The 15,536-nt window shown below is 34.8% G+C and overlaps 1 protein-coding gene across 1 annotated transcript in view; it reads right to left on the bottom strand.

Annotated features, from left to right (window-relative positions):
* The window catches only part of TRHDE (thyrotropin releasing hormone degrading enzyme), a 778,828-nt gene that overhangs the window by 654,897 nt on the left and 108,395 nt on the right, over positions 1-15,536 (bottom strand). Inside the window, 1 exon segment of the mRNA XM_088452538.1 lies at positions 258-531. Coding sequence (XP_088308664.1) covers positions 258-531 — 274 coding nt within the window.

The following is a 15,536-nucleotide window of genomic DNA, read 5'->3' as shown; positions in this document are numbered from 1 at the left end:
AGTACATGTGTCTGTGCATATACAATCATATATATTAGTACTTCTCGGAGGATAATCTGTAATCTTCACTAGTGCATTTGTCAAAATAATATATTTCATACAAATCTGAAAGAAAATACATTTTCTTTCATTTTTATTCATACAAATATATAAATATATAATTTGTACTCGTATTACTTAATTAGTGAACAATCAACAACAAATATATCAGAAAAAATTTATGCAAATATAACAAAATTATGCAAATATATACTTACTACAACACCACTCCGAGTGATAGTTTCACGGTAGGTGAAGTTGCATACTGCCCATGCGAGGTAATATGTAGACATTAATGGGGTTTGTGAAAAATGATCAGTAACCCATCCACCTTCTTCAAAAACTGAGGTCTCCACTGGCATATTAGACAAGGACATATAGGATGTTTGATGCTTGATACTTATTTTGAATGTAGCCTTGTATATCGGTTCATCAAAGCAAGGGAAAGCTTTTCTGGCATGAATAGGGGAAAACTGAGTAACGCCAATTGACCTATGAAAGGAGATAAACAAACAAAATGTAATTATTTGAGAAACAATAAAAACTATGTACTGTAAATTTATGACAATGTTTTACTTTTATATTTAACAGAAAATAATGTAATAGTAAAATTAAGGTTTTTGGCATATACAATAACAGAGAACACCTTGTAAGGGCCCTGAAATCAGTTAAACTCAGCTGTACTAGGAATCTGTAAGTATTCCTAAAAAATTACTACCAACAAGAAAACAATTCAACAGCCCTTGAAAATCAAATTATAAAATTGTTACTGCAAATTGAAACAACTAAATGCTATTTTTAATTGTAATTAAACATGGACAATTTGGAAGTTCACACCAGTCTGATGCATTGGGCTTAACACTGCTTAAAGCTACAGTATATCTAAATATCATGTTTATTATTGATCAACTTTACTGGTCAGACTCAAAAGAGAGAGCTGAATTTTTTAGCAAAGATGTAGTACTCAGGGGTGCCGAGTGGGGGGGGGCGGGTACAAATTACCTGGGCCCGGGCTTCCTGAGGGGCCCAGCGGGGACCCGGGATCGGCGCCTCCCCCCTCCTTTCTTACAGTCTCCTATGCCTGTGGGAGGGAGCAATCACACTGATCATGCCCCCCTGCTTTGCGCTGGACTGAGGGGGTTCAGAGTGCCCTCCTTGCCAGCGCGCAGTGCCACTTTGCGGTGCTGAAAAGCTTTCTTTTTTAAGGGGGCATGGCCATGCCTCCTGCAATTAGGCCACGCCCCCTGTTACCCGGGCCCGCCGCAGCTCTTGGCTGGCCTGACAGTACTGTATGATCAGTCTTGACCAGTTTTATGTGAAAGTCCTCTTTTAATACAGTGGGTCAGTTAGTGCAAATGCTCCTATATTCAACAGAACCAGAGATCAGTCCCAAACAGCTTTAGTAAAACCAAAGGATACAACTACTTTTGTAGTTGTACTGTATAACAACGTAATTAGAGGAATAATTCTCCTTAACCTCATATAGTGTGATTTTGTAATTTCTCCTGCAGCTGTGAACAAGCAGTAAAAAATACAGATGATAGAAGCCTGTAATTGACTGTCATACTGCCACATATAAATATATATATATATAATTTTAAGTTCTGCACTCATGTCTCTATCTTGCCAGGTCCTTCCTTACCACACCCACATACAAATTAAAATAAGATATCGACTCCATTGTTTAATGGATTTTATCATCTATATTCTAATTTGTCCCAGTAGTCTATATTACATTGATTTACTTCCAGAGGAGTCAGAGAAAGGATGGCAAACCATAGGACATCCATCCGCACAGCATTGCAGACCCGGGTTTCTGACAAACCTGTGGCCTGACATTTTTTAGAGATGGACCATCAGGTCTTATCTCTGAAATGCAGGATTATTGACTGGGTCCCCCCTCTGGTACGAGGAGGTGATCGTGTGAAGAAACTGCAACCAAAAGGAGAGTTAGTGGATCAGTCGCCCCAAGAGGCCTTAATGAACTCAATCTCCTAACAGGATTTTTACCATAGGTTTTCCTAATACTCGAGAGTGGTTCAACTAATCGTTATGTCATTTCCTTGACAAATTTTGTCATAATTGCAGATCTTCTTCTATAACCACAAGGGGATCTAGTGTGATTTATCCTTTGGTTTGCACTCAGCCATATTGCGCTATCATATAATGATCACATTATATCATCTATATGAGAATGGATGAGGTGACATTTCTTATTATAGTTAAATTGTAGCAGTGTCCACTCTTATTTGGTAAGTGGGTGATCTGCATCGGTATTCCTTATATTTTGCTGTAGAGCTGTATTGATAGTTTGTAGACATCCAGAAAATCATTAAGAACATATTTATGACTAGTCTTTTAGACTAGTGGTGATATATGTAATAGATGTAGATTAATGAATAACATGTTTTTGATCATTTCTAGAATTATTTTCTGATTTTTTACATATGTATTTTTTTTATTCTTTATTTTTTATGTTACATATGTTTGCTTGTTTTTCTGAACTTAGTAGATGATCTATTTGTATTAAGTATCTGCTTATTTTTTGTCAACTTGCCTGGTCCAGAAATTATGTTATCCCTAGAATTATCTTTCTGATCCATGAGCCACTATATTATCTTGGTTTACTCACTCATGAAATACATGTATATGGTGCTGTATGAATCCCGCAGCTGTCTCACTGCCATATTCTACTATATTGAGCTTAGAATGCAAGGCTTGCATTCCATCTGCTGAGCCCCGTGACTTCCAGGTATGAGCCGAGCTGGCGCATCACATGTTGTTATACTTGGCGCATATGCAGACCCCTGCATTCCAGGAGTGCGATGCTGGGCTCCGGCGCTGCCAGTGTACTAGTGATGCATACGCGATGCAGTGGCTACCATGACACATGAATGGCTGTCATGGCTGGCATGGGCCCGAGGAGTACTATGTGAGTAATTAATTGAATTCAGCTTTACGGATTGTAACTGATGTTTTAGTGGTGTGGTTCTATTCAACACTAATGTGTGGGGAGGGGTATAAATATCCAGGGCCCAGCTAGGCACATTTGTTGATGGTGGTCCGACTAGCATGCAATTTACTTTATGCTATCTGTACTATAACCTGATGATTTGGGATTGCATACCTTGAAAAAAGTCTTTGCTGAGACTGAAACGTTGGTGGATTATGTGCAACCCTGTCTGATTTTTCTATTAAACAAATGGATTTTGCTTTATGTGGTGAGTGCCCTTGCAACTACTCCTAGTGTGTGGTGCCTGTGCAGCTTATATGTGAAATTCACTCTCTTTGTCTCTCTCGAAATTTGCTCTATACTGTAGGAGCGATCATGTAATTGGCAGCTAATTGATCTGTTTAATATTGAGTGGTGAACAAAGTCCTTCAGTCAGAGCTATTCTTGATAATTATGGTTAATTTGTTTCAACAAGCAATACTAAATACTATTAACACATTCAGGAAAACAGTCTATTTTTAAATAGAAATGGATCTTACAGACTGTTCTTTATCACAGATAAAAGCCACTTACTAACTTAAGTGACAATATATAATTCCACTAAATCACACCCTCAAATAATTTTGTACAATTGCAAGTCAAAGTTAACTTAGTGAAATGGCTACATTTGGCTGAATACACCACTTGATTTATGTTCATAGCTCTCAATCAGGCTCAATTACATAGAAATGTAATCTCCTTAATTATTAGTTTTGTCAATAGAGATAATCAATATTAGACAGGGTGTTTTTATGCAGAATTAAGCAGTGTTATAGCCAATATGTCAGAATAGCTTAGGCTTTCATAGGGAAAATATAAAATCTTAAATTTTTATCATTTTTCATTGTTATTAATAAACAAATAATTGCCTTTGACTATTACTAAGAATTTACAGTTACAGTAATATACTTATATTTTTTAATCATTTTAGTTTATGTGTATATTCATTTAATATCTTATATTGCATGTTTTATATATTTAACTAGAAGTGCTGTCCCATGTTTTCTGGTGACCCCCAAGTTCAGAGTAAGTAGCAAATGTTTAACTAGATCTGTAAAGTTCACTATGCTTCAGCCATTGTTTAAGCAAGCATAGTGCAATTATCTAAAATTAGAGTATTCCATTTGTATAGAAAAGCTAATGTGCACTTAGATAATGTATATTATCATTTACAAATGCAAAATGGCAGCAGAAAAATTATAAAGTTTCAGGAACCGTGCAAGAGTTTAAATTTTACGTGCTCTGGTGCAATCCTGCTGAATATATTACATGCAAGATGGTGTCACACACAAATTGTACGGGGGAGATCCAATGCAGTATTCTACATGATGTTGGTTCAGGGACCCCCTTGACCCAGGGACTAGTGTGCGCTGCACACTCTGCACCTATTATAGATATGCAGAGTGAATGCATGCCTAGTGAAGTTCAGATTAGGCAATGGGGTATCATATTGTAAAACAGAGCAGAAATGAGACTACTGTACATTTTGCATAATGAGAATATTCTTATAAGATAAACTGGTATACAGGGCACATTTTCTGGGGTATTCCTTGCTGTGCATTACTATTCCTATTTCACATACAACCTTGTCCCCTCTCATTCATTATTTGTTTAAGGCATAAATTTGGGTAGAAATACAAAGAAATTTATCTTGCGCTAAAAACAAGCACCTGTTAGTAATTATATCAGGTACCTATAGCAGCCAAAGCACCAAGCATGTGGAGAATGCCAGACTCCAAACATAAAAACTAGAAACCAGAAAACATGTGTGGTGCTAAATGGCGCTAAAAATACAAGATATACAAACTCCAAATAATAACAATTTATTAGATAAATGGTATGAATAAAATTCAGTAGAATCACAAGTAAATAGCTCCCAGGAGTAAAGAAATAATTTACAATATAATATTCATAAAGAAGAAAAATAAATAATCCTAAATAAAAATAAAAATAAATTAAACCAGTCAATTCTATAAAAGATACACAAATAGCAATGTTGGGGATAAATGTATTCATAAGAAGCAAAAATAGACTAGGACACAGTAAGAGTCTCTAGCACCAATCTGGAAACATAGTTCTCAAGATATGCCTTTGGTTGTCATTCCATGTTTGAATGGTGTAGAGAAACACTGTAATGATGAAAATTCAAACTCTCTGAACTAATGCCCACTTGGTAAAAATAGAGAATACTCACGAATTAGAGTAGGTGAGTTTCAAGCTCCAGCTGAACCTCTTACTCTAAATGATCAGTGGAAAATGGGAGCTACCTAAATTTGGGTAAACTGGGCAGTATTATAAGAGTAAATACAGAAATATATATATATATAATTGAAATGATTGGTACTATATGTGTAAGAGGTTGGACAATGGTGTGATATGTTTGCATATATTCTAGTACAGGTTGAGTCTCCCTTATCCAAAATGCTTGGGACCTGGGTTATTTTGGATATCGGAATATTCTGTATTTTGGAATATTTGCATACCATAATGATATATATATTGGGAATGGGACCCAAATATAAACAAAGAATGCATTTATGTTCTATATGCACCATATATACACAGCCTGCAGGAAATTTTATACAATATTTTCAATAGTTTTGTGGCTCAAACAAAGTTTGTGTACAGGAATGAAATTTTTTTAATGTTTCATATACACCTTATACACAAAGCCTGAAGGTGATTAAATACACTATTTGTAATAATTTTGTACCTTAAACAAAGTATTTGTACATTGAACTATGAAAATTCAAATGTTTCATTATCTCAGTCATGCCAAAAAATTCAGAATTTCTGAATATTTGGATATGGGAGACTCAACCTGTACGGATTTTTTATCCCCTCCACACAGGAAGGCATACTTTGAGATTTGACGTGAACCTTGAAGTATGCTGTGCAGACCATAAAGTTTCACCAGTGCATAATCTATTTTATTATGTACAGATGGAAGCCATATTCATTATATAAGCCTCACAATCGGGTCCTTGTCATAGAGCTGATCATGCTACCTACCTCCAGAGTTTGACTTAATTTACTTTTATACAATAAACACTAGATGAAACTGCAAAACATTATCCCCTAATTTAATATAGCAATCACAGATTGTAGTGATTTATCCCTGGAAATGTCCCTGTATGGTTACCACTTGCACAAACCAGGCTCTTTATTTCTACACACCTGCTTCAATTCTCACCAGCTATTCTAATTTGCCTGATGGTATATGTTAATACTTACTGATGTCAAATATTTAAAGTGCAAAATATTACTTTATGATAAAGTCCATACAACATGTTATGGTAAGAATTGTAGTGCAAAAAAATGCCATCTGTACAGCACATTTCACTAGCTACTCACAAGCAAATTCTCCATGGAAATTTTTTCAAATTTTGGGAAATATGTAATCTGTATTGTACGAAATTATGCATGACATGAAGATAACTTTTCAAAGAAAAATAAAATATACAGTATCATGGCAATAAAAAACATCACATCAGTTATCTGTATTCAGTATTACTCATGGTATGTCACACTAATTAATCTGAAGCCATGTTTAGCTATCCTGGAAATGTCATGCCATATGTTCACTAAAAGTGCTGCAAATTTCTTTCATCCACAGTATAAAATAATTAAAAGTCTGCTGTCAGTAACATTACAAAACATCATATAGTGTAGTCTAATCATGTTTATTGTAAGCTGCTATAATGCTTCTGTTTAACACTAAGTTACTGTTATGGAAAAAGTAATTGGCCACAGTTAATATTATTTTAATGCACTTTTTAATTTGAAAATTCTGATAATTTATATATTTTTTTACACAGCTAATTATCAAGACATCTAATTAAATATACATGTCTGACTCTGTAAATATGTTTTTTTTTTGTTTCTGAAAGGATACTTAAACAAATGTACAAAGTTATTCATAATAAACTTTAAAGGGAAAATATACTGTGTTTGAAAGTCAGGTTTATCACTTCAGTAAAACAAACACAATTTAATTATTGATACAATCCCATCTGGATCTGGTAGCTACCTCACATCCGGTAACATTACCATACAATAAGAAAGTCTGATCCGGATCTGGTGGCCATTTCAGAAAGGGTAACACTACCATATGATACAATTTGTTCCAGATCTAGATGCCATATAATGTTGACATGGTCTGAATGTTGACATGTTCAGAATGTCAACATTTAACATGTCTATATTCACAATGTCGACACTGACATAATGTGGACATTTTCAGAAACTCAACATTGTGAATGATAACAGAATTTTGGCAATGATATTTTAGCCTAACCCTAACTTTAACCCTACATGCAGCCTAATCCTAACCTTAACACTAATTTCATGTGTCAACATTCTGACTGTTGACCAGTGGCAGCTCCAGAGGTGGGGCTGCAGCACAGTCCAAAATTCAAATAGGGGAGCAACAACAACTGCCAGTGAGTCCCAGCCGGTGATGTTTGGCAGCATTCGGAAAGGCAGTTGACGTGGTTCCCCTATTTTAATTTTAGACTGCGCTACAGCCCCACCTCTGGAGCTGCCACTGCTGTTGACATTAATAATATCAACAATTTAAACATGTTGACCTTATGTCAATGTGAACATTGTGATTGTTGATATGTTAAATGTCAACATTCTACAGTGACAGTTTGGAGCTGATTGATTGGGTTTGTTTTTTTTATCTCTGTCCAGTTTATCTCTCTCCAAGGCTTAATACAAAGACCCCTAAGTGTTGAGTTCCTTGACCTTATGTACAGTAAAGTCATGAAACTTCTCTATCATTTCTAAAATGTTTATAGTGCACAAGAATATCAATATATGTATAAAACCCTGTAAGTAATATCTGTATAACCTGTGAGTTATGATGTAATCACTTATTTGCTTATAACTGGTGAATTCTGAAGTCATTACTTTAGTGTTTGTTAGGAAAATTTGTGTTAATTTGAAAACTGATATATTTTCACTGCTTCCACAACTTCCAGTTTGAAATTTGTGACTCGTATTAACCTTTTAATTCTTGCCATTCTTTGCTCCAACTCAAATTATTATTTTTTATTACACAGTCAGAATAAAAATGATATCTTAAATTATTATAAAAGTGTCTTGACTTTCTTTTAAGTTTGCTGTTTTAGGTTTGCAATGCACATTTAAGATTTGCAATAAAAAATACTAAATATTTCAAATTTCATTTGAACAGTCAAACATGTACCCTATCATCTTTTTCAAATTGTTTTAACTGATTCTAAAATTAGAGAAAGTACTTAGAAATTGTTAATTTTAGGTCTGATTCATTGAGCCTATTTGAAAAATGAAATTATGACCAGTTTAATAATCTCCAATTATAAAAAATAATGCACCCCCTGCTGTAAATTATTTTAGATGTTATCATTTTAATTCAGATTTCTTGGGAATGTATAAAATCACTCAGTGTTGTGCATTTATATGATCAGAAATTTTCTCAGCGACTTCTAATATACATATAAGTTTTAGGAGAAATTGGATAAATTAAACTCTATGGATCTGGGTTGGAAGCAGAGTAGAAACATAAGAACAAACTGCATAGATAAGTGTATTTTAGCTGTAAGATTTCATAGGCAAATGCAGAGGGGTTTCCATCTGCCTGTTTCTATTGTGGTCCTGGTGTGGGCTGGGGAGGGGGGCTCCCCAGCCCACATCATGACCACAATAGAAATAGTAATATAATGGAATTTTACTAGTGCTGCATGTTCTTCTCAGTTTCATAAATGAAAAAAATAGCACCACCTGTGGATCTTTTAACATGTATCGTCCAGTAATAAATAACCTGTGCACCAATTAGGGAATTTTGAAAACATGCACTGTTAGGGATGCACTGCTATAGAGCCCAATAATTACATATATTTCCAGGGTAGTGCTAGGTTCTTCTGCTGCTCCCCCAGACTCCTGGACTTGGTCCCATGCCCTGGAATGGTGCTCACATCTAAAATAAAATCATTCAGCTGAGGCAGGATGGCCCTACTGCCACATTTAAAGGCTTACTGTGATCGCTAGTCCTGTATATGCTGGAATTATGACACACAATACACTTTTGTATGATGCATATTAAAGCTGGATTAGTGGTAATTATACCCTTTTCATGTACTGGCCACATTCACTCTAAATTTGGAAACCCCCCTCTAGAATTCCTGCGTTTGCCACTGGATTTGGCCATATGAAAGTTTGGGTCCATTTCCAACCCTATGATTAAGGGTAAAGAGGCTAGTGATAAAATACATATTACATTCCTATGTGGTGCTCCATCTCCAACTGCAGTTTGTGCAAGACTATATTTGCTGTATTATATATTTTAAAATACTGTAAACTGGTGACTAAACCCATTCACAAATAAGAGTCATCAAGTTGGAATTTATTGCACTTTGAGTACACCTACTATGATTTTATAACATTCAGAAAAGTACATTAGTTCCAGATCAAATTTATTTGCTAAATTTTGATGATCTATGGCATAAGACTCTTTGATAAACTCAGAATCTGCAACTTTTGAATCATGGTTGTTTCAGTATAGGTCAATCTTGTTAATTGTTATGATCTTTGTTTTTGCCCTAATCTAATTTATAATTTATGTTGTTCATATTTTATAGAGAATGTCCTTCAATCAACAGCTTATTAATCTTTTTTAGAAGATCCATACACCAAGTGCTAATTTTCATTTTAGTTTGTGTGCAAGTTTCTAATTTATCCAGTTATCATGCAGGTTGTTGGACTTATTTTGTATAGTGTCATTAATATCAACTACTCTAAGGTGTGCACCCAATTGTTTTAGATACTCCAAAAAAGGACACATCATTGCAAAGACCTTCAAATGGATCACTGTATTTTCATAAATATTTTATACTAACTTTAGCCATGCTAATCGCAACATGAGTTAGTACAGTATATCTACACTTGGTGGTCATACAACATATGGCTTCTAATACAGTATTTACAGATTTAGAGGGTCAAGTTACAAATATGGTTTAGCTTTACATACTTGGCACCAGATATAGATCAATGTATTATATATATATATATGTATTGTATACTTGGCATGAGATGTGGATCAGCATATGGCAGATTTTAACTTTTGGATTTGGTTCTTAGATTTGTTGAGAACTTCTCATATTGCAAGTGCCTTTGAAGTATGGCCTGTTAGCTGTTTACTGAACTTGAGTTGAAATACAAAGCTGTTATGCAGTCTTAAAGAGTCAGCTACTGTTTAGGTTACATGCAGCAAGACAGACTATGTACCAATGGGAAACTTGCAGGAGTCATCTGGAACAGTACTAAAATGTAAGAAAAAAAAACATGGTGGATTGTAATGAATGTCTGTAAATGGTTAACTAAAAGGTGCAATGGGGACATAGTAAGCTAAAATGCTATGGTCATTGTACATTGGCATGGGAAGCATATTGACTTGGAAATACATGTGTTTCAGGATACACAAATTTCCATTTCTGCAGTGCACATACAGGCATCTGCTTAGATATATATGGGGGATATCTATCTAAGCAGATGCCTGTATGCAGATTTTGCTACAATTTACACTTAGGTCTGTTTACACTTGGAGATGCAAGTATATGCCAAGTACAGTAAGAAGCATGTACACATAGTTGTTACTAAAGAAAACCCGGACAGAGAAGCATAAACATCTCTCAGAAGGCACACCTCCTGTGGGTGCTGAATTGCTGGTGCAGTGAAACACAATGATAATAATGGCAATCAATACCACTAGCATCCCATTTTAGATTGCATGATTGCAGATTTACCTCTTGAAGATATAGTACTTAATTCATAAATGTAGCTGCTATATTACATGAAGCAATGGCATTCACATTAGCTCATTGATAATTCCATTTGGACAGTGGCAGGAAAGATCAATCTTATTTGATTTTTAAACAGAGAAAAAACAGATGTTTGGATTTAGTTGAATTTTATTTATTATCATGTATTTGTAGTATGTATTTGTTTTTGTCTTTAATTCTTTTTCTATGCTAAATTAATGAAAATTAGTAATGTACTGTATATGCTAATTCAATACAATATTATCTAGTGTACAGAGTAAAGTGACTTTCCAATGCAATGTTAACACTATCAAGCCATATCTTCCCACTTTCTCTATTCTTTCTCTACACTATTGTGAGGTGTAAGTATATACATTTGTCTCTCCAGATGTAAACCTGGCACATAATGTATTAACGTACTGTTGGATACATCTTGAGATGCATCCAACTGACCATATACACGGAAATGCACATTTCATGTGCTCATCTTATCCTCCATATGGTTGGCAAATACATCTGTCTCTGCATGCGCTCCTGAATGTGTGAATGCAGTGCATATGCATGAATTTAGTAAATAACAAGAGATGTGAGAACCCTTTGCTATGGGTCCCAGTGACTTCTAATTATGCACAGCAAATTAAATAAAATACTTTAAAAGGTCTATGTAATTCAAACATACAAATCAATTAAAATCTGGATATAGGCTTAATTTACTTTTATTTCTGACAGATTTTTGCTAAACATACAATTTGTTTGTGCTTTAACACTGAAATTATTATGTCTCATTAGAGTGCAGAAGTAATGGCTAAGACACAAATTGTAAACATACTGGCAAATACCTCCTCCCTTATTTAAGAGTCTTTAATATTCTTCAATGATACAGACTTACTTAAAGATAAGTTCATTGAATAAACAATGTGTTTCTGGGACTTTTAAGCATCTCCTTGAAAGTTTTTGCATTGTGAATGCTTAGCAACCTTTTCATCTCCAGCATCAGCGTCTTTGTAGCAGAGAGCACATATTCTTAATTATTTGACAATTGTGCTCAATCTGTCCCCAGAGAGTTTACACTACATACACATTGCAAATTGTGTTGGTGGCAAGTTCATTATGTAAAGTTTGGTGGAAGGTGATGAATGTTGAGTTGTCTGCATAAATGCATCCAAAAATTAAGCTCTAAACAGCTATGCATAAAAATAGCATATTTACGCCCATGTGCTACTTTGTTTGCCTTCCAAAGTTTGATGAATTGAAATTTATCAATTTAAGCTCAAAAATGTTCATCGATCAGATGGGTAAAGGCTTGAACATTGTCTAGCAGGCTTGAATATGGTCGAATCTGTTCAACCTCTTTGGAATTAGATTCAATTTTTTATTCTGTCAATACAATTAGAGAAATTCCAGCATTTGTTTTTACTTTTTTCAACCATTTTGGCAAATCTGTTTGATGGACCATACGTTCAATTCAAACATATCTAATAAACATATTAACATTGTGTGCTCTTCTAAATTATTATTCTACATTATGCATATGCTGCATTCAGTTTGCAATGAAAAAGGTCTGTTTACCTTATTAGGAATGAGTATTGTATTTAGGTGCTATTTTAATTGGCATTACATTATTTCCTTCAGTTCTCTCTCCACATTGAATAGAATGCAAAACTTACAGTCTGAAATACTGCTTTTTAACAAGATCAACTTAAATCAATCATTGAAATGTTATTGTGGGACAGAAACAATTTGACAACATTAGACAAAAGTACTAATAACCGAGAATGAAACATTACGCAGATATAATACAAGCAAGAAAGCAAATTCTTAATACTGAAAGACTGCATCTAGAAATGACATTTTGAGTGTGGAAGGAAAATGAGAATTCTCCCTGCCTATCATTCAGTGTCATGATAAGCTTGAGTTTAATTTGATTAGCATCAAATGCAAACTGAATTTTGACCTTAAGCTACTCTATTAGCACAAAAATCCATATTTAGCCACCAACTATTTGGAGATTCATTGCTTATTCCTGAATCAGCATGTTAGTTAAGGAATAAAAATCACTTCTGTACATAAAAAGTCAGGATATTCCACAGTGCAGCTTCCTGGTTTTATGTATCTACTGAAAAAACAGCTCTGGTATTAAAGAAAATAACAAGTGCTTTTGGCTTTGTTTTCAAGTTTTTAGATATTTTCTGAAATAATATAGAGTGCTCAGAATCTATGTAGAAGGAAGAAATGTCTTTAACTTCATTGAGCAGAATTTCAATAAAAATGTGTATGTGATACACTGTAAGGAAACATACTCACAGGTGGTTTAATATCTGCTTTTGGAGCTTTGCCCTAAAATGTGTTCTGCTGAGAGCAAAGTCAGCATCAAAGCTTGCCAAAATAGTGCACTATTAATCTATAATAATATATAATGATTTTTAACTATAGCATTCCTTGTAACTATTTTTAAATACTATGATTACATACTGTATGTCGGGAAGAGCATGGACACTGGATCACAATTAATCTAATTTATTACTATTGTAAAGTACAACATTGAATGGTAAATTATGAGAGGATTATAAAATAGAAAATTAAATGAAAAAATTAAATAACACACGATTAAAAACTGCAAAATATCAAAGAAAATAGCAGTTTCATGATCAGGATAGTTTATAATCAAATGTAGAATTTATAATGAATAAATTCAGTGCTTGTTGTCAGTATAGATGAGTACAGTATATACTGTATGATGCATGGAAGTTATACGATTGGCATAATTATTTAAATAAAATAAGAAGTGACCAGATAAGAATAATAAATATAAAAATAATATAATATATAAAATAATGCCAAATAAGGCTTTGTTACTCCAGTGATCTAGTACATCCTCTCACCAGCCATTTGGTGGATTTTATATATGATTTACGAAGAATTTGTGTTACAATAAATTGTGTTCCGCTACTGTATGTAGAAAACTTTTATCTGTGTTTCATTTTGAGGAATATCACATACTCCATCTAAGATGAATATTAATCCAAAACAAGAAATTGCTATGTGGATTTATTCAAGAAATCCATTTTTGAGTAGTTCCAGCTACATATTGGATATATGTTTAATTTCTTTCAGATATTTTTGATAGAATCCAAGAAACTTCCCTTGAAAATTAACCAGACTGTCCTACTGTATATCTCAATTAGGAAAGTGCTGTACCACACAATTGCTGGTGTTTGGTCCTATGTGGAAGGTGTAGTGATAACTTTTGTGGGATTTAACTGCTCAATTTGGTTGCACAGAAGTTTGCATATTGTATTTGTTAATCCAAGCAGGGGTGTTTCTAGTGGTTGAAGCAAAATAAGATACTAGTGTCCCCCCTTCATATTCTAAACAGGGATAGTCCAAAAGTTATATGTGTGTCTCTAAGAAGGTATGTGTATTCATTATGGGCTATAGCATATGATGAGAATTTTTACCAACTGGGGCAGATTGGCCAGAGTGTCTGGGGTTCCATCTCCCAGGGACACGTGGTGAGGAGGGATCACTAAGCCAGGGTATGCATGGGTGCGGGTTAGAATCAGGTAACTGCAGGTATTTGGGGTACTTCTTATTGTATAATTTTTATGACCCGTATATATAAATTAGGTGTGTGGTTATATTTTTTCAAATGGGACATTTTTCCATTAATGGGAACCAGCACTTGGCAAAAAAATATGTACCACCTTTGTCACCATTACACACAGCATTACACCACACACACACTTCTAGCTCCTCTGGCAGCTCTCTCAGGTATGAAGCAAAAATGGCAGAACTGTCACTGTACAATTAACATTTACATCTGTGACTAAACATCTCTTATATGGATTTTGGAATAAGTCGATTTATTAACTTACCCCTTCTTTCTTGGCTGCCCTAGCGAGGCTGTGCTATTTGTGTGCTACATGTTGCTGGCACTGCACATTCATCATCTGGGGAGTTCTGCTTAATGCATAATAGCCTGGCAAACATCCTCCTGAAACTCCACCCCTTTTACATAAGTCCCGCCCCACTAAGGTCTGAGATTCTGTTTTTTTTATTGCTGGAATAAAGATGCTCCCTTGCCTGTAAGCCCCCAGAGCTTGTTATCCAAGTTACCTGGAGCACGAGCTCTGGGGGCTGACAAAGGCAGGGTCACTCTCCTCACTGGATGGGAGCTGGTTGTTTCACTACCCCCTGGCTGCGTGAAGCACCACCAGGCAGCTCCCCCTGGCTGGCACCCCTGGCAAGTGCCATACTGGCCAAGAGGTAGATATGCCCCTGAATCCAAGTAGTGTGTCCAATGCATGGGTAACAAAACCAGGTATCACCTTTGACTGCTTTCACTTCTTTCCTTGAGAAAAGAGGCAAAACAGGTCTATAAAGCAAGTTTATTAATTTAACACACATGATCAGAGCATCAAAGGGTTGTGGCCTCATTATATAGTTTAAACCAGTATCTAAATAAATTACCATCATAACTTGATCCTAAAGAAGGTAAGCATATGAGAATGGGGAGCAAAGGAAAAACAAAAAGAATAATTAAACAACAGTGGATAGTGAATATCTGAGTATTTGCCAAGAAATTCGAGTCTTGTTATTTTAACACACTGTTCAATTATACTGTTTTGTTTAATACAACAGGATTTATATTAAACATCCACATTAACTTTTTCCTAGAAAAGCCTTGACAGCTTTCATCTACT

Source organism: Taudactylus pleione, unplaced genomic scaffold, assembly GCF_031769625.1.
Source record: "Taudactylus pleione unplaced genomic scaffold, aTauple2 ptg000038l, whole genome shotgun sequence".
Classification (NCBI taxonomy): Eukaryota; Metazoa; Chordata; class Amphibia; order Anura; family Myobatrachidae; genus Taudactylus; species Taudactylus pleione.
Note: the sequence above shows the minus strand (reverse complement) of the source record. Positions and strands in the feature narration are given on the sequence as shown.